Source organism: Aythya fuligula, chromosome 3, assembly GCF_009819795.1.
Source record: "Aythya fuligula isolate bAytFul2 chromosome 3, bAytFul2.pri, whole genome shotgun sequence".
Lineage (NCBI taxonomy): Eukaryota > Metazoa > Chordata > Aves > Anseriformes > Anatidae > Aythya > Aythya fuligula.
In genome coordinates, this window is record NC_045561.1 from 25,482,484 (window position 1) to 25,509,325 (window position 26,842).

Genomic DNA, 26,842 nt, shown 5'->3' on the forward strand with positions numbered 1-26,842 from the left:
TACAAGTGTAGTCTTGAGTAAGCAAGTATCAACATTTTCATTTGAAGCTAATATTTGCAAATTATATATATATATATATATATATATTTTGTAATCAAGCCTTCTTGCAAGATGGTCTTTTTAGATTTTATTGACTGAGCAATATGTTCTAATATGTTGAAGATAGAAATCTGAGAGCAGTAGAATGCTTAGCTATCTTGGCATCTCATGTTGCCCTTCCTAATTATGACAAGTATTAGACTAAAACTATGTATATGAAGTGCTGGTTAAAAATGTTATGGATTGAAGTTTTATGTTTATAAAAGGTAGGGTTCTGTAAATTATGGATTTCATGACGTCTCTTGCTACAGTAAAATTAAATTAATGTTCCAGTTATTTTCGACTGCTGAATGATTGAACTCTGTTTGTATGACACTGAACATAACTTTAAGAAAGAAACATTCACTCAATTTAAAGGGTAGGGAAAATTTATCCTTAATTCTGTATGTTGTTATATTCACTAATTACTTCAGTACTGTTCAGATTAGTTTATTTATAGAAATTGGATACATAATTTTTCAAACACTGTGCTGAAGATGAGTTGTTATTTTATGGCTATATGTCAAAACATAATGAATTGAGCTATTTTTGAAATTCCGTTATTTGTTGTGAACCCTTGTATGATGATATGTACAAGTCAACATGTGTTCCACTTGAGATCGACTTGCAAATACAAATCTTGCCTTACCTGAACAGAATGCTTATACTATGAGAAATAGTCTGAAAATACAGACTTTTTCGTTTTTGAAGTGCTTTTCAGTTTGCATAATGCTGATGAGATCATACTGAAGTACTTTGTGTTTTGAACTGTTTTTAAATTTCAGCTAGTTTTTAAGACATGCTAAATTTATTTCTTTACTGTCTTTTCAGGTTAGAGATGACAACAAAAGACAGCACCCATGCTTAGTGGAATTTTCAAAATTGCCAGAGCAGGAGAGAAATTATAACCTGCAAATGTCACTTGAAACATTGAAGTAAGTTGCTTCAAACTTCTAAAGCTTACAGTAAGCATTTCCTCAAACCTAAGGAGTTGCAGTTTCCAGAATTATAATTTGACATGTGGTGTTTCATGCTGGGTGATGGCAGTAACACGAAAATGAGAGTCAGATCCATCAATGAATGATGTGGTTGGCACTGAAAATGGCTTTGATAAATTCTCTTTCAATGTCTATGGAAGTTTTAGCCTGTGTAAGTAACAAAAGAGTGTAAGTAACACAAGTTAGCTCATGTTAGTGCAAATACATAGTGATAAGCCTTTCTTTTTCATTTCATAAATTGTTATGTTATTGTGGTAGTGCTGATTATGAAATGGAAACTCCAGCAGATTTTGTCTAGCTTGGAGAAAGGAGAAATAGATCCAAACTTTGAAAAATCTCTTTTATTTCTTGTTTGGTTTACTTCCATTTAGTTTAATTGTTTAGTTCAACTTCCCTGACATATCCTGGAAGCACAACACAGCCCTGAGAAAGCAGTCTAGGAGGTTTCTGGAGAGTGTGGAAGATAGCTTCCTGACGCAGCTGGTTAGTGAACCTACCAGGGGTGGTGCCCCGCTAGACCTTCTCTTCACAAACAGAGAAGGACTGGTGGAGGACGTGATTGTCGGGAGCTGTCTTGGGCAGAGTGACCACGCAATGGTGGAGTTCACTATTCTTGGCGAGGCCAGGAAGGGGACCAGTAAAACCGCTGTATTGGACTTTCGGAGGGCTGACTTTGAGCTGCTCAGGACACTGGTTGGTGGAGTCCCTTGGGAGGCGGTTCTGAAGGGCAGAGGAGTCCAGGAAGGCTGGGCGCTCTTCAAGAGGGAAGTCTTAATGGCGCAGGAACGGTCTGTCCCCACGTGCCCAAAGACGAGCTGGCAGGGAAGAAGACCGGCCTGGCTCAACAGAGAATTGTGGCTTGATCTTAGGAGGAAAAAGAGGGTTTATAAGCTTTGGAAAAGTGGGCAGGCCACTAAGGAGGACTTTAAAGAAGTAGCGAGGCTGTGCAGGGACAAAATTAGGAAGGCCAAAGCTCATCTGGAGCTCAATCTGGCTACTGCCGTTAAAGATAACAAAAAACGTTTCTATAAATACATCAACACAAAAAGGAGGACTAAGGAGAATCTCCATCCTTTACTGGATGCGAGGGGAAACTTAGTTACAAGAGATGAGGAAAAGGCGGAGGTGCTCAATGCCTTCTTTGCCTCAGTCTTTAGCGGCAATACCGGATGTTCTCTGGATACTCAGTACCCTGAGCTGGTGGAAGGGGATGGGGAGCAGGATGTGGCCCTCATTATCCATGAAGAACTGGTTGGTGACCTGCTACGGCACTTAGATGTGCACAAGTCGATGGGGCCGGATGGGATCCACCCAAGGGTACTGAGGGAACTGGCAGAGGAGCTGGCCAAGCCACTATCCATCATTTATCAGCAGTCCTGGCTATCGGGGGAGGTCCCAATCGACTGGCGGCTAGCAAATGTGACGCCCATCTACAAGAAGGGCCGGAGGGCAGACCCGGGAAACTACAGGCCTGTCAGTTTGACCTCAGTGCCAGGAAAGCTCATGGAGCAGATCCTCCTGAGAGTCATCACGCAGCACTTGCAGGGGAAGCAGGCGATCAGGCCCAGTCAGCATGGGTTTATGAAAGGCAGGTCATGCCTGACGAACCTGATCTCCTTCTATGACAAAGTGACGCGCTGGGTGGACGAGGGAAAGGCTGTGGATGTGGTCTACCTTGACTTCAGCAAGGCTTTTGACACCATCTCCCACAGCATTCTCCTCAAGAAACTGGCTGCTCTTGGCTTGGACTGGCGCACGCTTCGTTGGGTTAGAAACTGGCTGGATAGCCGGGCCCAAAGAGTCATGGTGAATGGAGCCAAGTCCAGTTGGAGGCCAGTCACTAGTGGCGTCCCCTAGGGCTCGGTGCTGGGGCCGGTCCTCTTTAATATCTTCATCGATGATCTGGACGAGGGCATCGAGTGCACCCTCAGTAAGTTCGCAGATGACACCAAGTTAGGTGCGTGTGTCGATCTGCTTGAGGGTAGGAAAGCTCTGCAGGAGGATCTGGATAGGCTGCACCGATGGGCTGAGGTCAACTGCATGAAGTTCAACAAGGCCAAGTGTCGGGTCCTGCACCTGGGGTGCAATAACCCCAAGCAGAGCTACAGGCTGGGAGAGGAATGGTTGGAGAGCTGCCAGGCAGAGAAGGACCTGGGAGTGATGGTGGATAGTCGGCTGAATATGAGCCAGCAGTGTGCTCAGGTGGCCAAGAAGGCCAACGGCATCCTGGCTTGTATCAGGAACAGCGTGACCAGCAGGGCTAGGGAGGTGATCGTCCCCCTGTACTCAGCTCTGGTGAGGCCGCACCTCGAGTACTGTGTTCAGTTTTGGGCCCCTCGCTACAAGAAGGACATGGAGGTGCTTGAGCGGGTGCAGAGAAGGGCGACAAAGCTGGTGAGGGGCCTGGAGAACAAGTCCTACGAGGAGCGGCTGAGGGAGCTGGGCTTGTTCAGCCTGGAGAAGAGGAGGCTCAGGGGCGACCTTATCGCTCTCTATGGGTACTTCAAGGGAGGCTGTAGTGATGTGGGGGTTGGTCTGTTCTCCCACGTGCCTGGTGACAGGACGAGGGGGAATGGGCTTAAGTTGAGCCAGGGGAGTTTTAGGTTAGATGTTAGGAAGAACTTCTTCACTGAAAGGGTTGCGAGGCACTGGAACAGGCTGCCCAGGGAAGTGGTGGAGTCACCATCCCTGGAAGTCTTCAAAAGACGTTTAGATGTAGAGCTTAGGGAAATGGTTTAGTGGGGACTGTTAGCGTTAGGTCAGAGGTTGGACTCGATGATCTAGGTTGGTCTCTTCCAACCTAGAAAATTCTGTGATTCTGTGATTCTGTAATTAGTTTTAATTTTCTCTGTTGATGAAGCATACTTTGCCAATTGATAGATATTTCCGGACATGACTAACAATAAGTTATTTCTGTATCTGTGCATGTTGCCATAAAGCAGTAGTATGCATTGTGGATGGGCTGTTAGATGTGTGAATTTCATGGCAGCTTTCCAGTTGGAATGCTAGAAAATTTCAGTGGGATGTTAATGGGTGTGTTCAATTAATCTAGTTATCTGACTTACAAAGAGGCAATTTCTTAGCTCAGCTTTGTCAGTCAAGCAGATGTGAATTCTTACTTTTCCGTGAATGCATTGGAAATCTATTAGCCAAAGTATTTTCTCACATATTTTTTCCATTATATTACCAGCATGTAAAAATAGTTCTCAAAACTAATATGTATATGATTCTTCAGTGAATCCTATTTGCAATCTATTGAAATTTTATTTCATGGTAAAATATTGTTGCGTTCACTTGTACATAGCATTAATAAAGATGACTTTATGCATGTGATAATTCAGAGATAAATTTCATTCAGAGAGAACTTGAACTCCTTTGGAGGCAAGAAAGTAAATTCAAATTTTTCTTCAGCAAGGTACTAGAATTACAAGGAAATTTTTAGGCTCCTTTCAACACATTAATGTGCTAAGAATCCGGAATAGCTGCTTCTTTTCCATTTTTGAACCTATCATCAACTTTTCCTACAGATGCATCTTTTGCTGGATTAATCTATATAATATGACTCAGGCTTATCATTAAAATAATACCCTCAGTATTATTTTATAAATGTACACTCATAATGTTTCACTAAATATTAAACAAATTTTAGTATTCCTTACAACATTACTGGTTCAGGACTAGTGGTTATATAATCCAGCCCTGACTGTATAAACCTATTTGGCTGTATAAACATATAAATTAGGGATTTCTTCTATTTTAGTATTTTTTTTTTTAACTTAATATCGAGAGAGCCTTTTTATTAAATGGATAGTATCCAAAACATAAAGCTTTCTGTGAATCTCAAAATTCATATGGTTTACTGAGTTTAGTCTTCGTGTTGTTGTATTAGTGCCTGTTTTTCTGAAGCATGCAGTTCTAATTTTGCAGTATCGTGTTGTATTTGTCATGTAGATGTCTACTGTTCAGGGACTAGGAAATGAGCGTCATGGTCATTTTGTTTCCGCAAGCCTGCAAAGTTGAAAAAGTTAGTCCACTAACCCATTCTAAATAATGCATGATTGTGATGACTCGATGTAGTGCATGTTGTGATGACTCGAATTGTAAGCTAGTGGTTCTTTACTTGCTATTTCATATTTACTAGCAGTCAACTTCAACAACAGGCAGTGGAGAAGAGAGAATGTTCTTTTAAAACTTCCTCTAATCAGCTACACACTATAGTCATTAAAATTTGCTCCAAACTGTGTACTTCATTCTTGAAGGTGTTGCAAGGCATCAAGAATTAACTCTTTACTGTAATTGTTTTTTGTTGTTGGTTTGTTGCAAATTTTGCTGTCAGCTGTATTAGATGAGAGGCAAAAACCAAGAAAGTTCTGAGTCACATTATCTGATGCAATATTTCAATATCTTGAGATCTCGGTATATTTTTCAGTATGATTGAATATTTTTATGAAGTATAAAAATGATATATGAAATGTGAATATGTCAAGATTCAGGAATGAGTTACCTCTGAAAATGTCATTCGTCTGAAATATGCTTGCTCATATTGTTTCTTCACATTATTATATTTATTGTGTAGCTTGATATTTTATTCTGTTTTGATGCTTCCTATTTTATGGCTGAATTGCCCATATCTACCTATTTACTCAGTTGTGTGTGTGATAACTATATGTATCAAAATTATGCCAAGGGCTGCATTAAAAAGACTCCTTTAAGCACTTCTGGTTTTCTTGTTTAGCTCTGAAGTGCTGCGGGGGTCTTTCATGTTGCACCAGTATTGATGATTCAGCCTCAACAGTTAACCAGAGGTGTGATTAAAATCTGACTCATGGGGCCCAGATGCCTTTTAATCCTGCTGTGACTCTCTGACTTGAATTTGCTCTGTCCAGCTGGAGATAAAGTAGGGTTCAATTTCTTGTCTTGCATTAAAAGAAAATTAGGGTTAGTGGGGCTTAGCTCCTCTGTACTGCTTTCCCCTGTTAGACAGGTTCTATTGCTTATGCTGGTGATAACTGTATGGGAATCAGGTATGGTTTATGCCAATTGAAATATATCTGCATGGAACATTTTTAACAAATTATGTGTTTTGCAGGAGGTAGCCACCACATGTTGATTTCCTGGTGTTTGATTTAACTATGTAATTTTAAGTTGGGATTCACAGACCGTAAAAAAGGGCTTACTTCACATAGCTAGCACTAAAAATCCACTTTAAAAATCTCCTTGAAACATATGATTCATCTGCCGAGAGATATATGCCTAGTGCAGTATTTATGCTCATTTTTTTCCCAGTCAATTCAAGAGCAATAAATATAGTTAGAAAAAGACCAGAAAATATTGTTTTTATATAGAGACAAGAACAAATAAAAACCTTGTATTGTAGCTTCCTTCAACATTGTTAAAACTGGGACTGGAGTCCAAGCTTTGCACGTGTGATTTCTCTTGTGTAACCAGTCAAAGAATTCAGCTTTTGAGAAACTTCTGATCTGACACCAAATTGTCCTATTAACTTTTACCCAGTGTTTATTTTCATTTTACTGTTAATATTTTAGTAGTGCACCTAGGTTAAAGAAGCTAAGACTTGATAACCCAGTACTGAAATTAAGAGCAGGAACAAATAATTGATGAGTTACAGATCAAGATGGATCTTGATATAAATCCTCAAGATGAATGAGATTTAAGAAATACACTGCTGGATAACATGAATGTATGGAAAGGAGGGAGTTTGAAGTTATGAGAAAGCTAATTAATATTGTCAACCCTGTTTTGAGGTCATATAGTAACTGTTTTCTGAAATAAGTCTTATCTTACAGGGTCAGGCTAGAATATCTTACCTAGGTCAGTGGCTCTGTGGTAGAAGCCCTGTGGTCCACAGCACCCTGTTTCTAGTCTGAAAGTGGATCGATATGTAGCATCCATTCTGAGCATTGTGATGGCTGTTTTGGTCTAATGCTTATAGTGTATTCTGTTGTCAACCCTCTCTTTAGTAGTGTAGCCTAACAAAATCCAAATACAATTAAAATCTGAGTAACAGCCTAAAGAAGGCACATTTTAAAGGTAACAGGTGATGTTTCCTGCCTTTTCTCCTTTCTTCAGTTTAGGAGTGTTGTGGATTAGCCCTGGCAGGCAGCTAAGTAGCATGCAGTCACTCACTCACTCTCCTTAGCTGGAGTGGGGAGAGAATTGGGAAGGTAAAACTGTGAGAATTCATGGGTTGAGATAAAAACAGTTTACCAGATAAAGCAAAAGCTGCACGCACAAGCAAAGCAAGGAATTCATTTGCTACTTCCTATTGGCAGGCAGGTGTTAAGGCACTTCCAGAAAAGCAGGACTCATCATGCCTAATGGTTTCTTGGAAAGACAAATGCCATCTCTCCAACCATCCCCCACCTCCTCGCCCTCTCCTGAAGCCTCTATTGCCAAGCCTTTATTACCCCTTTGGTCAGTTTGTGTCAGCTGCCCTAGCTGACCCCCCACCCTCAGGCCCCCTTCTGGCAAGGCAGCAGGAGAAGCAGAAAAGTCCTTGTTTCTGTGTAAGCGCTGCTCTGCAACAAACAAAAACATTGGTGTGCTATCAACACTATTTTCATCAAAAATCCAAAACACAGCATCACACAAGACTTCACAAAGAATGTTAACTTCATCCTATCCAAAACCACAACAGAAGAACCATGACATAGCAGAAAAAAGGTTTTGATATACAGCAGTATGAATGGGTATATAAGCCATAGAAATAGGTATAGGAAGCAGAAAAATATATTTCAACTGCAGGTAATCTTTCAGCTGATGCCCCACACAGAAGAAATAAATGATATGATAGTTCCATTTTGAAGTAGTCCACTCATATTTTTACTAAACTGTTTAGGAACATCTTGTGGCATTTTCTTAATGTCACCATAAAGCTTATTACATATACCAAAAAAAAGTGGTGTTGATCTCTCTGTTCTACACTGTTGTCATTCCCATAGGTCTCATTTGTTTGTTGTGTGGTGCTGTTTATATACCTAGGAACAATTCAGTATAGAAATACTGGCAGTAATTTTATCTCTGATTCCTGTGTTCCAGAACCCTGCTGGCATTAGGCTGCCATGTTGGAATTGCTGATGAACATGCTGAAGAAAAAGTGAAAAAAATGAAACTTCCAAAGAAGTAAGTTGAAATTCAAATGCATCTTTTTGTTAGGTAGGATGAGTTAAGCAAACTGTTGTTATAATAATTTGATATTATATTGCTGGTTTTACTGATACTTATACTATACATTCATGCCTATGAATTTTAAGAAATTTACACATACCTTCATCTACACTTTTACATTTAGATATTTGTGATCTGATGTGTAGACAAAGTTTTTGTGTGATATATTGAAATGCCTGGCTTTCAATGCATCATTACAAAGTTTTTTTTTAGAGTCTACTGTAGCAACTTTTCATGGGATTTTTATGACAAACTCATCCATACATTTTTATATGCTACTTTCAACCCTTTTGAAAGTCATAGAATGGCCATATAGTGACAACCTCTACAGAAGTAGTATAGCTGCCTCGTTTCTTCCCGCGTGATCAAGGTTGGCAAGAAGATTGCTAGGACTGGTATAGTAGCCTGCACTTCTGCAGCTTTGAAACAAGCTCTCATTGTCCAGCCAATGTGCCATGGCTTCTTCCTTGGGAATGAAAAATTTGCGAACATTAACATAGCTGAAAGCAATGGAACTACACTTGGTGATAAGCATATGACAACACTATATGCTTGAGGTCATGATTTTTAAGCTTGTCTAGCTTAGGATAAAAGAGATTAAAAAGTGAATAAGCGTAGAACAGTAAAGGTCACAGAAGAAAACTTCTGATTTTTCTGTTATTCCAAAATTTAAATTAGAAATTCAAGTTCCTTGCTTATTATTAAGAGCTACTAAGTGCTAGTACCACCAGTGCTGAGTTACCTTAATGTCACTGAAACTCTTAACTTTGAAACTCTTAATGAAACTCTTAATGAAACTCTTAACTTTGGGTATCTGAGGTCCAACCATATATACAAAGTCAGAATTTTGATACCTTATATACAATGGATACAAAAAAAAAAAAAAAAAAAAAAAAAGCAATTTCAAGATGTGTGTGTATTTGTAAGGCTTTTTTGTGTGGGATACAATCCTGGAGAGATTTGTGTGGGATACTATCCTGGAGAGAAGAAGAGAAGAAGGATTGTTCTTCTGCAGTTTAAGTAGCCTTATCCATAAGAGTTACAGGAGGTAGTGTGTAAGAATCTAAGGTTTTGATGGGAGAAGAGATCTTACTTCCTGTGTTTGTTGCTGTGGGTGATACAGATGCATATCCCAACACTTGGTCAGCTTTCCCATGATAATGTATTAATGGTTCTTACATCTGCCTGACACAGAAGCTTTATCCTGTTATGAGAAATAACAGCAATAGATATCACTTGAATGCAATTAGCTCATCTGCTCTACTTTCTAAGCAGTTCTGCATCTCTACTGTGCATATTCTTGTCTTTCTTAACTCCTTTTTATTTTCTGCCATCCTGTCATAACAAATAATATTGTAAAATTCTAAGAAAACAAGTTTCTATTTGTGTCACTCTAACAGAATTTTGGCATCACAGCCCCATGGGTTACAGATTGGGGAAAAGCAAATTTTTAACTTAAGTTTGTGCCAGAAATTTGTGGTTTCTAATACAGCATAACTTCACAAAGGTACTTTTTTTGGACCAGTTTGAACAATAGTTTAAAGTGCACTGCAAATACAGTTTTTGCTGATGTAAATTCTCTTTTTCTTACAAAGTTTTTTCCAGGTATAACTTTACATTAGGTTATTGAACAATCCAAACTTAAATAACCTTTACTTTGCAAATATCTCTCTGAAATTCTGAATACTTAGTATTTCTACAGTATGTAAAAAAAAGTCAGAATTAAAAGAAAAAAGTTAACTTTTTTTTCCTGTAAAACAACTCACATAGACTGCTGGAAATCTTTAATCAAGAGAGCAGAATATGTACTCAAATCATTAAAAAATATACCTCTACTACTCTCTGTTAAACTTTAGGTGATAGTACAAGCAAAGATGCCATAAAGCTTGTTATAAATCCATTTCAGATCAGTATGGTAGTGATAATGTGCTATTAAAGCAGCTAAATTTTCAGCTTGAAAATTATTCCAGATTGTTCTACCTACTTCTTTAAATCTATTTATAATGTAAGACCGCCAGAGATACTGAGCAAGATAGGACCAGTCATTTTACTGATTTGTGGAGACAAGCAGATGACCAGACAGGAGCTGTGGCTGTAGCTACTTGTTGCAAATGGTAACATCTCTCTGCAGCTTGACAGTTTTTGAACATGAATTTGTACGCACAGAATATATTTGTTTTTAAGGATCCATTGATACTTATCTTTCATAAACAGCCGTTTACATCCTGAAATAAAGTATACATATCCTCTGAGACAAAAACATGAACATCTTTTGAGACACCTGGTCCTTTTACCTTGCTCTTACATAGAAATATCTATGGCTATTTTACCTTTTTAAGCACAGGAGAACAGTTATGCAGGGGATTGTGACAAGGAAGAATGCACTGCCATTCAGTGTTTCACCCGCTCTTAATTACACTTTTCCTTAGGCTCCCATCTGTGGTAGCTGGGCCCAATTGTGACCTGCCGTGGGGCCATAGGAGCCGGCTGTGTTTGGCACTGGGCAGCTATGGCCTTGCCTCACGGAGGAGCTCTGCAGCCCTTGGCCAGCACCTCGTCACCAACACACATTGCTCCCACTTTCTGTCTACCCCCTGCATTGTTCTTCCTGCTTTATCTTCCCGTGTACATTTCCTGAGCAGTTGGTACATGTCCCACCGACACTGTGCAACATCCCGGACCATAAAAGTTACATCCTGATGAGTTGCAAAGCCCCATTTTGCCTTCAGTGCCTTGATAGTCCATCAGTTAGCAGTAGTGACTAGGTTTGCTTCTGGATGTTGTCAGGTTTCCTGTTTCTGTGTTTGTCTCCTTCTTTCCTTATATTCCCAGTTTGGCAATGCCCTTAGCAAGATACTCTGACTGAAAATAGTCTCTCACACTCGTCTCCTTGCCAGTTAGTGAGATTGGCCAGGCTTGTTGTCATCATTGACTCTCTTAGCAGGTTTATGTCTCTGTATGTTCTTGTTTATGGCTCCCCCCTTATTAGCCCTTTTGGATTGAAAAGGCAATGCACCAGATGCGCATAAAGCAGCAGACACTACGCTTCTACATACCTTTAAGTGCTGGACTGGAATGATTATTCAGTTGTTTTGTACTTTGCAATCATAATAACCTGCTTGCAAAGAATCAAAGATTTGCAACCAGATCTGTATTATCATTTTTATTTTTTTTTTTAATTTGATTGAGGGCACAGTTCAGCTGCTAACCAGACCAAGAACTTTCCGTTGTTGTTGCCAATATTATTATAGTACTGTTACTATTATTTTAACATGCTTGGCATACTACTCCAAAAGATTGAAAAACTATCAAATCCCCTTCCCTCTTACAGAGAAATGCTAGGCAAGACTCCTACATTCTATCTTATGAAGACACTGGGGCTAGAGTTGTTTTGTGTGGGTGGATCCCAATGGTGCACCTTAGTGTTGTAGTCCTGATATACTGCACCAATTACCATATGTGTTACAGTCTTTATTGAAGAAAGCTTGGTCATAAGCAATGTGGGAGATGACTATAATTAATTCTGTGGGAGAAACTTCATAAATGCAAAATACACTTCATTCTTAGGAGTGCTAAAAATAACGAGGGAACTTTTCAGAAGTCATGCTTAAGTTTTAAGCATTTGCTTCTAAAATTTAAAGGTTAACTAAGGGATGAGGTATTATAAAGAAAAAATTACAATAAACAGATTTCATGTGTGATCTTGAGTAATTAATTTAACCTGTTCAGTCTCACATTCCTATATGTAAAAGGAAGAAAATATTTTCTTTCATCAGTAGGAAGTAGTTAAACTCTAATAATTATTGTGAAGTGCTTAGAGGTAATTATAATAGTGTTCATATAAGTATTTAGATAGATCACATCTTAATCTACTACTTTAAATATGTGAAAGTACTAAAATACTTTGGAAACATTTTAGTTCAGCTCATTTGGTATAGCTTTCATTACTACAGCTACTTAACCTGATCAAGATGCAATTAGTTTGAAAAAAAAATCAAATGTCAGTATGTTATTATTCTTTATGCTATAAGACAGATTATTTTTATAGACTATTACATAGTTGTCACTTCTTTCCTTTGCAGATCCTGTTATTATTTATTTTTCTTACTGACAAGTAACTGCAAGTTCTGTGTTTCTTTGGCAGCTACCAGTTGTTGAGTGGGTATAAGCCTGCTCCCATGGATCTGAGTTTTATCAAACTGACCCCCTCTCAAGAAGCTGTGGTGGATAAACTAGCAGAGAATGCTCACAATGTGTGGGCAAGGGACCGTATCAGGCAAGGCTGGACCTATGGTATCCAGCAGGTAAGTGCTAACTTCAGTCACTTAAGAAAGCACTTATTTATTGAGATATTTCACAGTTAAATGAGAATAATTGGTACACAAAAGCAGGAATAAGCATCAAATGAATGTCTGTCAGTCAAGAGAGCAAAAATATGTAATTAAAGCAATCCTTTTGCTAGATCTTCTAGCAATACAAGTCTTCTTTTATAAGCGGCGGAAAAAAGTTGGTCATATATTCTTTTATGCTATCTGTATCTCAGCATGAGAAAATTGCATACAGGAAGATAATGTTTTAGTATTTTAGGAAATGTAATCACTGACTTTCAGTAGGGGTATCATTTAAATGTTGGCAATCCTAGAAATTGGATGTTTTTGTTGATACAGCAAAAATAGAATGTAAACTCTAGCAAGTACTTTACTAACATATTTCTGGCAAAGGCATTAAGCAACTGAGAATAGTTAAGCCAGTCTCCAAGTTCCAGTCCTACTTGTTATCTTGTTTCAATGATTAGGAAAGCTATATGGTAGGTGTCAGAATGTGTTGGAGTGGAATAAAAATTAAGCATGGTGGATTGTTAGCAGCAAAACTCATGGTCTTTGTTTTCACTCTTTTTTTTTTTTTTTTAAAGTCAAACAGTAGAGTAATTACAATGAATAATTTGTTGTTTTTCAAAACAGCCACTATGTATCACTTTTCCCTTAGGAGTCATATTTTCTATTCTTTTTGTGATTACCTTTGAATTTTATATAGGGAAACCTATCTTTTGTTAATAAGTGTGTGGTAGCATATCACAGTGAAATTTTAGGAAAATCCACCCTCTGGGAGAAAATATGAGTTTTCATGGATTTGCGCTGGGCATTTTTTTTTTATTTTTATTTTTTTCAAAAATTAAAAACACTGTTTTGTAGGTACATTTTATTTCCTGCCTACAAAGAGTGTTTTCATTTTTGACAAAAGTTTTAGTTATGTATTTCAGTTCAGCACGTTTCAAGTTTTGTTTTTGTACAGGATTGTAGCTCATTCTATTTGCAAAGCTCTTGCATAGAAGAAATATGATTTTATATATTTTAAGTTACTTGCTTCAACTCATCACATACTGGCAAAAATACATTTATGCAACTAATTATATTCCATATAGCATTTAAGCATTGTCCATTAAAGTATCTTACTATAAAGATACCATTTAGGTACTTTGTAAACTGTTTAAAAAATCTACATTCTGTATTTGGGTCTAGGCACACTATGAACCTATTCTTGTGTTTGCAGACTGGAATATGTATAGTATCCCCTACTATATAGACACTGAAGGCACATATATACCCTACTATATAGACGCAGTCTTGGTGCAGCTTTCTGCCTACAACAGGACTAAATTTGTCCCTAATACTGCATCCTTAAATAAGAGAAGATGGCCCTTTGAAGTGCTGTTAACATTTCTGATTAATCAGGAAAAGTTTTGAAGTGATGATTTTCTTCTCTGTTGCCAGCTAGGGGGAGCAGATTAATTCATTTTTGAACCCACTGCTATAATCCTATGTTTATGGAGGCAGTGCACAATTTGCCTCTAGAATGAGAGTCTGTCTGTCTCAAGATTCTCCCAAGAAATATTTCTGATATATTAAAGAATGCACTCAATAATTTACACTACGCCTCCTGTATTTTTTTTTTTTCCTCCCAGAAGCCAAACATTTTCAATACAGGGCCTTGCCAATCAGAGAATTTGAAATGAATGAAGGAAAATTTTTACAGCTTTGGTAGAACCACTAACAAAAGTTAAATTTATTTTAGTAACAGATTTTATTTATTAAGATGAAGTTAAGAAATTACTGGGATCAAATGCATCTGTTTGCTACATTTCTAAGTAGCATTGGGAAAATTTAAACCCACATATGTAGTAAATAAGGTTTCTTAGATCTTAAGTCTAGTTTAACCTACTCAGTGTATGTGTGCATCTTTGAAAAAGCACAAATAATTTTGCTGTATTTGTTGGAGTGAATTTTCAGTTAAATTGCATGTTTTCTGAATTAGTGTGATATAATGTGAAAAAGGTAGCTAAAAGATTTCTTAAGTGTTATTAGGTTGGTAACAATAAACAAAAGAATGTAACAGGAGTGGGTGATGGAGAAAAAAGGATTTCTCCTTTACATTTACACAAGTTATTTATACAGTCTGTATATATGTTTTGATGTGTCTGTTGATGTAGAAAATTCCGCTTTTGAAGAGCCTTCATGTGATAATAAATAATTATGAGTTTTATTATAGTCCCTGAAAGATAGCAGAGCTGCTCCCAGGCTACAGCTTTGGTTTAAAAAAAATAAATAAACCATTAGACAAATGCACTAAGGCATGTAAACACCTGAAATCAAACACTGCAACTAAATTTCAGAAGAATCATGAAGTCTTTCTTAAGTTGTTAGTGCTGTACATAGGTAAGACTGACTTTACCATTGGAATCCAAAAATGCTGTGCTATTGTGGAGGCTCACTGGAAGAGAGCAGAGAGAAAGAGGAGGACTTTATCTACTCACTAGTCAGCTGTCTGTGTTTTATCCTCTGACTTAAATTACTGTCTTGGAGGCTAGACTGGAACTTGGGCCTTTGCCCTAGACTCCTTGCACTGCTCACTGGATGACAGAGCTCAACATGCAAATGAAATCTGCTCTTGGATACTACAAATTGTCTGTTGTTGAGAAAATTTGTGAAAGATAGAGGTATAATTTTGAACACTTTAGGCTTGTAATTACTGAACTGTGCAGGTATCTAAATCCTTTTGATGGCCAGGGACTGATTGTTGTACAGAGAGAGTATCAGTATCACTTGGACCTAATAAATACTAAATTAAGATTATAAGCCCTTTTTTTTTTTTTTTTTTTTTCGGTTTTGTGAGATGCTTAAAGAAGACAGCATGAATCAGGTTCTGGTTTTGTCTACCAGGTCATCCTCTGAAAGAGGCTTAGAGGAAATCCTTCTCTGAATCTTGACTGGGCTTAGGTATATGATCAATATTGAATAGTTCTTCCCTACCAAGACAAAGACAATTATAGGCATGCAAAGAAGAGCCTAGAGAATTTAAAAATAAAAAGTTTAAATGGCTATGAAGCTGGATACACTTTGGTTGGAAAGCCCCTTAACTGGGGTTGCAAATTTGTAGTTTTGGATACTTCTGCTTTAAACAATCAAATATTTTGTTGGGTCTGATCCATTCCAACTGAAGACTTTTTTGTGCTGAATGTGCACTGCTGTTGAGAATGTAATGCAGTGGTGGAGTGAGCAGTGTCATAGTTATGGTTTCAACATATTCAGGTTGTTAAAGAGCATTGAGACCTCAGGAATGTTCATGAACTTCAGGAAGCAGATAGGCAAGATTACCAATATTCTCTACTCTCCGTGTTAAGCAGACAAATTACATTAGTCTCATTTATGGGTTAGTGGATGGATGATGTCCTTGAAAACTTTACCACCAAAAGCTTGTCCTGTGGAAGGCACGCTTTGGGTGTTGACGTTGATTTGCTCTTAATTCAATTCTTTTTCTCTTTTCAAAATAAGGAATTTTATTTTCTTCTGTAGAAATGACAGACAACTGAATTCCAAAAGTGCATACAATGTTCAGATAACAAATACTATTCATTAAGAGTTGAAAGAGGAGAGCAGAAGAGCAAGCTGCCCCTTTCTGGGTGCAGTGCAAAGATGCTTCTCATTCAATTGGCATACTTACCATATGGCAAGCTGCTAGCTGTTGTCCATGCTGCTGTGTGCTTTTGCTTGTCTCCAACAATGGATTTGTTTCATGGGCTACATTTTTTCATTCCATCAAATTACTGTGACATGTTACAGTACTGTAATAAAGTGACATGGTGCTCTGCTGTGTAATACTCTAAACAGATCATACAGAGCTGTGAAATAGTTTCCTAAGGGAAAGAAATTTACAGAGGTTTGAAAGTAGATGAAGTAACGACTGGGAAATACATTATAAACAGCAATCATACCATTGCTGTAGGATGGATTAGATGATCTAGAAGTTCTATTCCATTATGAATGCTTCATGGTTTTGGGATTATAAAATATGAAAAATTAAAGGGATACTGTCAAGTAGTTCATGTATAACCTTTTTTTTTTTTTTTTTTTCTTGTTATAATCTGTTGGGAAAATGCCTTCCATGTTCCACACTTTTTCTTCCTCTAAATCCACCACTGCTTGTCAGGATTTTTTTCTTTACAAGTGATCGCTGCTGTTTGTGCGTGACTATACACAGTATTTTTGTTCTGCTGCTGCAGAGCCAACCAGCCAGCCAGCAGAGGGAGCACAAGTTAACTAATAAATCCTGTTCCCAGAACTGTGTTGACAGCTGTGATGACACTGATCACAAACAAGTAAGTATTTTTCAGTAGGACAGAGTAGCTTGTTGCTCCATGAAAGGAGCAGAAGGAACAAAACAGGTAGGAAAATACAAAATTATACTTACAAGAACATATCAAATATCAAGGGTAAGTGGAAAAACAAGCACAAAATCAGTATGAAAAGTACTTGACAGTGTCCCTTTAAGGGAGAAAATGGTTGCCTACTAGTTCGTCTTCTCTGAACTGGGGAACTGATAAATGATTGAAGACAGATAAGACTAATAGATATAGACAAAGGAGCAATATATCCTTGGTGTAAGTCAATTAAAGTCACATTTCTGCTATGAGAGAGGGCTTTTAAAAGTATTCTACATGTATAGATTTTGACATAATGTGTTATCATAATTCTCTGAGTTACCAAACTTGTTTTTTTGAAAGGGGTTTTTCCATAACAAGCTAATTGCAAAATAGCATTGAAGTATAAAAGGATGCATTCATGACTAAAGCTTCACAATAGAGTGGAAAATGTTCAGAACTCGCGTGTTAGCATACAGTGTTGGTTCTAATTGGCATATATTGCACATAAGTCTGTGGTATTAAAGCCAGATTCTTACATGTTAAGATTTTGTAGAATTTGAAGATTTTAAGATTTTGTAGCATAATAATCACTATTTGATTAGGAGTTGGTCTTCCCAGACTGTCTTCTGCTGCAATGAAGAGAGGCACTGTTCTGACAGAGGAAATACGGATGTATGGAAAAAATGACAAGTTTAAAGCTTGTCAATTATTTTGTCATTAAGTATATAGAAAGATGCATCTTGTCCTTGTAAAAAAAAAAAATAGTGTTGTTACATCACTTTTCCATTTTACATTTTTTATATTGATATGTTAATTCCTTCCATTTACAGTAAGAGCACATTCTGCCAGACATTCTGTATGTGTACAATCCTCAGTGAAGATGGTAGAACCTGTATGCATACTTCTAAGCATACACGTACTTCTGAGTATGGAACCGAACTGCTAGAAAGCCAGTTTAGGAACACAAGTTCTGCTATGGGTGGTTACATTTAGTATATGTTTTTTTAACATTGCCAAGAATTTAACTTTGTTAGGACTGTAGTGTGCTTTCCAATTCTAATGACTCTAGGAGCTTGAAATGACTTTCTACTAAATATGAATTCAGAATTATTTTTACCTTATGAAATAATTTTTTATATTGATGATTTATGGTTAAAGGTATGGTAAACATAGAAAAGTTAAGCCTCTGGATAACCAGATGAGAAATTTATGGTATACGTAAATGATCCAGCTCAGTGTATATGCCTCACACATTGGCTCACTGAGCCGAGTTTCTGACAGCACTGCTGGCAAATTCACCAGTAGCATTTATAGTTGCAGTTGCTCAAAAATCTTTGTGGATGTGCAAGATCCACAGACGTAGCAGCAAACAGAATCCTTTCACAGTTGTGAAATGGGGGTTTATAATGGTGCAAATGAAGCTTGGAAAACATCAGCACATCTGTCTCACTTGAATATGTGGTGAAATACATTGGCTTTATGCTTGTCATTTAACAGCTTTGGTTAATAGAACAAAGTCATTTTGGTACTACATAGAATCATAGAATATGTATCTGTACAGCTCTAATACTTTAGATCACAAAACTTACAATGCCATTAAATTATTATAATCAATCGTGCACTCTTCCTAATCCATGTTTTAATTTTTCAGTGTTTTCCTATCTTTCTCTTTGATAGGCACTATTATTTATTTATTTATTTATTTATTTATTTATTTATTTATTTATTTATTTTTGTGTGTGTGTGTGTGTGTTTATGTGTGGTTTTTTGTTCCTTTTAGTCTGGTAGTCTGGTGATCCTGAACTTCTCAGAGCTTTGGGAAGGCCAAGGACTACATAGGTTTGCAGTATCACTTTTATAGCTCTGAAAACTATATTGTTCTTTATCATTTCAGATGGTTTTCAGAGGTTTATATAAGGCTTTTTTTTGTTGTTGTTCTTACTGAATTACTTCTGAAGAATACAACATTGTTATGCACACTTTTAACAGATTATTCTGTTAGAGTTGCTTACAGTTTGACTGGTATTCTCTGCTGCTGTAGACGTTATGGACATTCCTCTTTCTATCTTACTCTTCCATGACATCTGTCTATGAAAGCTGCAGTTTGTACTAAATGAATTATCTACGTATCACATACTCATATTCACTGAATGAATTAATACAGTTCTATAGTTCCCGTTGTATTTCCTCTGTGAATTATTCTGTAGTAGCATTCATTACTTGTAATTAAAAGGTTCCTTGATAAGTGTTGGTGTGTGTTTGGGTATATTTTTCTGTAGTTCTTTTTTCAACTATTAAGAATTATATTTGCTTGGTGTCAATGTTGACTTAATACTACGTATTTCACATGTACTCTACAAATAACTACACGTGTGGTAATCCAATTACTGTAAATACAATAATTGTAATTAATGTGGGGGGGGGGGAGGTGAGGGATGGACCAGATGGTCTTTAATGGTCCCTTCCAATCCAAACCATTCTATTTTCTGTAATACAACTAAATCTGTTGTATACATTGTGTATTGTAATACTGACTTCTCCTGGCTACAATGCTTTCTTTTACTTTACTCCAAATTCAATTGTAAAGAACCGTATGTGGTGTTTGTGTTGTACTCAATAGAAACAAAGTTGTGTAATAAAATATCTAGGCTTCTTTCTTTATTTTCTTTTACTGTGATATTATAGGTTCTGAATTCAAAACCAAACAATTATATAAACTTCATGTGTGTTACTCAGTTCAAACCATTTGAAACAGAATTTTGTCAGCAAGCTTAAGGGTTTCTGTTGTTTTTTATTTATTTTATTTCATATGACTTAGTGAACAAGTACTTTACCAGACAAACACTATACAAAACAGTCTTCTGATGAAGCATTAGACTGTCAAACCTGGTAAATTCTGAAGAGAAAAAAAATATATAAAGAAAATCAAGCTGTTTTCCATCTCTTAAAAGTCCACAGTACATTTCAAAACAGTAACTTTTCTGTAGTGAATAAAAATAATTAAGTCTATGTACAAATTGCGAATATAGTTAATAAAAATTACCACTCTTAGCTAATCAGCTCTCTAACTGACTTGACTGTGGCTGTGCAAAACTTGGTTTCTGTATAGGAACATTCTTTTGATTTCCTACGCTTAAACCGCAGAGGTTTGGAAGATTATAAGTACCAAATCTTATGATGAGTATAGCAATAACAGTTCTTAAGTCAGCAATAAGTATAACATTCAAAATTTAGATAGACAAATAACAGGAAATAAAGAACAAAACTATTAAAAGAAAAATCCCTACTCTTATTCATACTTCAAGAAGTAGCCACAGTTGTGAATTAGCAAATAAGGTCACAATGTTACATAAACTTAGACCTAAGTAATCTATAAATCTGAGTTTGTTTTATATTTTTTATGCCTTTTTTTTTATACTGTAACTGTGTGCTTATGCATTTCTAAAGGAATTCATATTCTAGATATTATCATATATCGTTACGTGCTGATTGCCCATATATTAATGTACGTTAATGCAATTACCAGGTCATTAGCCTAACTGTAATTAATATTATGGATGAGAAGTTACACTTCTTATAAGAAGTTAACTGTTATTCCAGTTATTTCTGATTCATTTTTTTAAAGAAAATGTTTCATCACGTCCTTTTGGACAAGCAGCATTTCAGAGGAAAATATTTCTCCTTTTATGCCTTTTAGAAGACAAATAATTTTAAACCATGGTGTTTCATCTCTGGTGTTAATGTGAATATTTTCACATAATTTTATTTTTTTTCACTTTTTATCAAAGAAGTAATAATTCCTTGTAACAGTTTTTTCAGTACATTTTTGGTCCATTTCAGTAGCAGCCTTTTTCCAGATCTACTGAATGTCAGTTCGAAAGTGTTTTGAATAAGTATGGAAAGAGAGCCCCTCAAATGATTTCTGTGTTTACCCTGACATTGGCCATCCCACTGAATATAACTAGAGCTGATATGGTATAGTACTTAGTGTCACCAGCAATGTGTTATTTTTATATTTTTGTTAGCCATTCTAGCTCACAGGTAATGCCTGTCCAGTAAAGTTTATTTTTTTTAGAAGGAAATTCATTGATAGGACCAGATTTCACAAAGCACTGGTTAATAACTGCACTTTAGTGTTTGCTCATTGTGATGAGCCCAAAGGCAGATAGCCCTGCATTAAAAGTGCCTGCAGGAATTTGTCAGAATGGGTATGCCATTTCTTTTCTGACTGCAAAAACATATAGAGTAAAAACTACATACATTCTTAACAGTGGAACTGCAATGCTATGAAAAAAAAAAAAAAAGCAAGATACTTTTCTAAAATATTTGCTCTTTTCTAAAGTAATGGAAGCTATTTTTGCACTTCTTAATAATTTAAACACAAAATGCCTCTATCTTTGGAATTTGTATCCAAACAACAATAGTTTTTGATATGTCTAATTTTTAAAAATAATTAAAAAAAAAATAGAGATATTAGGAATAACATGGAGAGTTATTTGCATGGTTTCTCTCAGGACAAAAGAAGAAAATGTAGACAAGTAAACAATTCAATTAGTTACTAAAATTTTGTAAGTCATGTAAGTAATCCAGTTAAACAATGCTTTAAAATAAGAAAATTTTGGACTAGAGTAAAATCTAATAAATTTAACATTAATAAACCTAAAATGCAAAGTTCAATGCATACCAAGGTGTTAATTTCAGTGGGTGAGGTTACATTAATTTCCTATTACAAAAATTCTGCAGCACATAATCACATTAGTTATATCCTTACAAGAACCTTTATTTTGGAAAAAATAACTTTTAAAGTATTTTATATAGAAAGGCATAGATTTATGATCTGTTTTATTATTTATTAATTGGTATTAAGTATGTTTATTGATATTTTTATTGGCAGTGTCTTGTTCTTGTTCATTTTGTTTATATCTTGTTGACCTTTTTGTTGTTGTTTATATCTTGTTTGTTGTTGTTTATATCTTGTTTAGTTCTATAACCAAAAAACCCCAACCTATATACTTGTGCTACAATGTTATCTTTGTGCTTTAGTTATACACTAGCTTCCTGTGGTAGCTGCTTCATAAAGAGTGAACAAAAGACCATCCCTTTGACTTTTCAGTCAAACTCTTCACGTTTGTCTGTGTTCTTGTTGTTTGCTTTGATTAATAATAATAATAGTAATTGATTTTTAATCAAATTTCAGCAAATTATTTGATAGAAACGTGGGCATAAGCTATGCAAATTCCTTTATTTGTGTATTACGTTTTTTTTTTTTTTTTTTTTTTAAGTAAATCACTGTTACTAGTTTCTAGGTCACATCAACTTTTTAGAATCCTTGCTGTGTTTATGATTCCATGATTTCAGTTGGTATAAGTAGTAAATCTTATACTATTGCTACAGCACAATTTATCTTTAAGAGAAAGTATGGCTTCTGAAACGGAATTCGATTCTTCATACTTTTACAGGATGTAAAAAATCGACGAAATCCTCGCCTTGTACCTTATGCTCTTTTGGATGATCGGACAAAGAAGTCAAACAAAGACAGCCTTCGTGAAGCAGTTCGTACCCTTTTAGGCTATGGTTACAACCTGGAAGCTCCTGACCAAGATCATGGTAAACAATTTTGTTGTCTCGCTCTCTCTCGAAATTAAAAGACTGTTCCACTTCACTGCTTGATTTGTTGGTCCAGTAAAACAACCTAAACAGTTAGAGTACCTTCAAAACTAATAGGCCCTTTTATATGTATTATGTTGTTATATAACCCTTTGACTTTACATTCCTTATGGTTTCCTTTTCTCCTCCAGTAGCCTCAAATGAATGAAAAAATTTTGAAACGTTTCATTTTGTGTCACATTTTTGTAATTACAATTTTTGTAATTCATACACTTTTTTTTTTCACTACTTTTTCCTTGTTTTTGACATTTAAGGTGAATAAATAATTTCAATAATTTAAATCAGGATTGTGAATGCTACAAGACATAACCCTAAAATACAAAAAATCAAGAAGACATATATATCATCTTGGTCTTATACCAGGGAATAAAATGTATCCTTGCATTTTAAATATATGCACAAATATTTGAAGTGCCCCAATCCAAAATCATTTTTAAATTAAAATATTTTGATTAGTACTATCATTGTTATTTCACAACAGAATAGCAAAATTGCTAAGAAAAAATATATGTAAGCTCAGTAGAAGTGAATTTTATGTTCTTGCAGTTTTAACTTCAAATAGTTAAAGAAAGATTCTGCAGTTAGCATACAATCCTCTATTTAAATACATAAAACTAAAAGATGACATTTTCAAAGACATGCACATAAACCAAATCTCTCTGTTTTCAAACTGAAAAACTGTTGAATTAGACAATCTGTTAGAGCATTTAAGCCTCTGTTATTTTCTTAGGTGTTCAAAGTTCAGTAGACTGTAATTAAACTTCAACTCATTTCCTAGCAATGTTTTGATTGCAATTGCACCATTGCTAGTCTGAATATTTTATTGATATGTAGGGCAGTGTTTTCAGCATCTATAGTTTGATTCAGTTTTTATGAGTGGCTACATTTTTAAACTGATACCATGAATGTGTAACAGGGATGGATTGCTGAACAGGCAAAATAATCTGTTGCTGTGTAGAGTAGATTGTGCTAGTGGCAAAACACCATGGTCTCTGTTAAATCTGCTTTTGTTTAGTCTGTAGGGTTTAAGACTGATTAATTTTTCCCACTCCCCTCCTACTGTGGGAAAGAGGTACTGCATAGAGAGAGTATGACTTCTGCATGGTTCTGAGAAGGTGAGTTGGCTGGTGCAGGAGGTGTTTGACTCCTATGAAGATAAAAGAGCTGTCTGATGGTAGGGAGAGAGAAAGAAAGTACATTCTTTTTCTACCATCTTCTCCAGATCCCATTGAAAAATATTAATTCCCTTTCAACATTTACAGCTCTGAGAACCAAATGTACCTGTCTTTCCTTAGGAATGAATGGCTAGAAAAATCAATTTATTTATTTTTTCTTAAGATGCAGAGCATCTTTGAGCTAGCTCTGTGCATGGAGTTACTAATTAAATTAAAAGAACACGTGCAATCTTTGCATCTGAAAAGTGTCATCAATCCTGTTGCAAATTTTCCAGAGTAAAGTACTTAAAGAAGTGTCCCACGAACTAGTCTTCCACTAACAAAGACTAGAATTGCATTCAACCACAGGTTTTATACGTATTTTGTAGTTTATACGTATTTTAAGTTTAACAGTTCACGAACATCTACAGTTTCTGAGATGCATAAATCATATCACACATATTCCCTTTCATTAGCCAAAATCCATACCGTTATTAAATGATATAGAGCCATCTAGTGGTGTTCTGCATCTCCATTGATGACTTGTATTTTTAACATTGATTTACAGAACTGTATAGCAGCATTTTTTTAATTATTTGCTATAAGTGCTATTAGTTTCCCACAGCAGCTGTAGCTTAGGGATTGCTTAGAATCTAGAAAGCCTTAGTTTACTTAGAATCTAAAAAGACAACGTAGTCTCACTTCCCATGCTTTGTGGTGGTCAATCTCCTGTATAGAAGAGGTACTGAGGATCTTGAACAGTGGTTTTAAGGCTTTAATTGTGTAGACCATTAAAGAGAAAATGCTACTGATGAAAGGATTATGTGGCAGAGAGTTCAGAGTTGCTTACAGGAGATTTATTGAGCTTGAGTCCAGAAAGGCCAAACATTTGGGGTATGAGGTGTGATAGTAATTTCTGAGGGACATGATTTTATAGGCTACTCAAGATAAGGTTAGAAATACTGACTTGTTTTATCGATGAGAAAACAGAAAAGGGAGAGATTCTTAACACAGTCTAATGGGCAGACAGGTGCAGACATGTTTGAGTTTATAAGAAAATTTGAGCTGATTAGAAATTCAGAAAGAGGAGGAATTGCAGTGGTAAGACTGTAATACTGAATTTTCAAAGGCTGAGCAGGCTTTGATACTTTGCAAATTTGTAGGAAAAGATCCGAAGTGCTTTAGGCATTCTTTTTCCTAATCTGAGAGAGAGGGTCAGATTGATACTTAGTTGTGTGATCTGATTAATGGAGAGAAAACTGTGTAAAATACTAGAGAATAGAGTAGTTCAGAGAACTTAGGGAAGAAAGATCAACTAAGCATTATTTCTTTATATATATATATATATATATATATATATATATATATATATATATTTTTTTTTTTTTAAATGCAATTTTTGTTATTTCAGGCTACCTTATGGTTTGAATTGATAGTAAAGTCTTGGAAGACTTTGTTAGCCAACAATATTGAAGGAAAACCAGAAACAAGATAGGATAAAAAATGTATAAAAGAATGCTAGGAATGGCCATCTCTGAGGCACCATGTAGGACCATGAGTAGTTCAAGAAATATTAATGGGTAAATGCTTTTTGGCAATATTTGAGAACATTTTCCATGGGTAGAAGTAGATGGATGCCACATAGCTGTGTATAAATCAATATTAACCCAGTATGTTCAGTGCACTGAGAGGGGAAAAAAAGGAGATTTGGAGACAGATGAATCTAAGATTTGTGCTTTTGAGAATGACAGAAACAAAAGTAGATTTGTATCAGAAGAGATTGATCCAGAAGATGGTGGGATGACACAGTAAAATAGTGCAAGTGGTAGCAAAAGAACAGGAATACTGACAAGAACATTGGGCTAGGTAGATGGAAAGTTGGATCAGAGAGTAGAGATCCAAGTCCAAAACTTCATTGTTAGTTGTCAAGAAAAAGGGAAAAGATGGAAGTATTTTTATGCCTGAAAGCAGTGTGTGTCTCAGCATAGCTTTTCTCCCCTTAAAAAAGCTTAAGCACTTAAAAATAAAATAAAATGATAATTATAAAAAAATCTTCGTTCATAATTTCCACAAAAGTTATAAAGCAGAAATATGAAGCACAAGCTAATCACTTCTCTACTGCTGTTATGGAGCACAGGGAACAACATGTTAATGTTGTCTCAGGCTTTCTCTCGAGGTTTCTTTTTGTACTCTTCCGCTGAAGAAGCCCAATAGCAACTCAGTTTTATCTACAAAAATACTTTGATAAAGTGTTTTATATAAACCATACTGATTTAGTAATATTTTTATGCCATTGCTCCTTCATCATTTAAGAGAATCAGTGATAACTTTTAAGAAGAAATAAATTTAATGTGTTAAAGTTTAACTCCAGCCTTCTTTGAATCTCTTAGTGAAGCCGTACTGGTCTTTGAGAAAATATATTACTCATAATTACCTGACAATGTGTGAATGTTAACTTAAACTCTCTTAAACTAGCTTGTTACAAATCACTTGCACTTACAGTTAAGATAATTTTGAAATGAAACATAGTAAGCAATGATAAGCATGTGATCGTGCTACAGATAATTAACAAAATTAATCAGTGGCTGAGAAAGCTTTTGTTTTAACACAGCAGTTAATTTATTTTACACTCTTTTGCACTGGATGACAAGAGAAGTGAAAAAGCTCATTTTCTTGAACTTTGAAGCTGCTGTGGCAGTTCTTAAAGCACTCTATGAAGTCTAGTCTCATTTGACTTTCTCTTCAACAGTTTGAGAGAGAGTAAAGGAGAACAGTCAAAACAATTTGTATTTGGCATGTTGTTTTTTCTCATTTCATTAGCTAATAATATTTTTGAAATACTGTTTTATTCAGTTGTTTTGTTTCGATTTGTTCTTGAACAGTTATCTACAGACATTGCCTTTAACACTACCTTTATGCTCTTTATGCTCTTCTTTAAGGCACCTTTATTCTTTCAAGATTTGCTGCCTTTTATCTTGACAGAAGTTAATACACTTTTCCTGAAGCAGGAGTAAGATTATTTTGAGATTATTTTGGGCTATTTTGTCATGGTTGTTTTT

General features: G+C 35.9%; 1 protein-coding gene across 13 annotated transcripts in view; it reads left to right on the top strand.

Moving 5' to 3' along the window:
• Positions 1-26,842, top strand: part of RYR2 (ryanodine receptor 2) — a 415,779-nt gene that overhangs the window by 241,572 nt on the left and 147,365 nt on the right. For all 13 annotated transcript variants that reach the window (XM_032184912.1, XM_032184915.1, XM_032184916.1 and 10 more), the window contains 4 exons: positions 910-1,013; positions 8,136-8,219; positions 12,409-12,568; positions 22,422-22,569. In XM_032184912.1, coding sequence (XP_032040803.1) covers positions 910-1,013; positions 8,136-8,219; positions 12,409-12,568; positions 22,422-22,569 — 496 coding nt within the window. The remainder of the gene's footprint in view (positions 1-909; positions 1,014-8,135; positions 8,220-12,408; positions 12,569-22,421; positions 22,570-26,842) is intronic.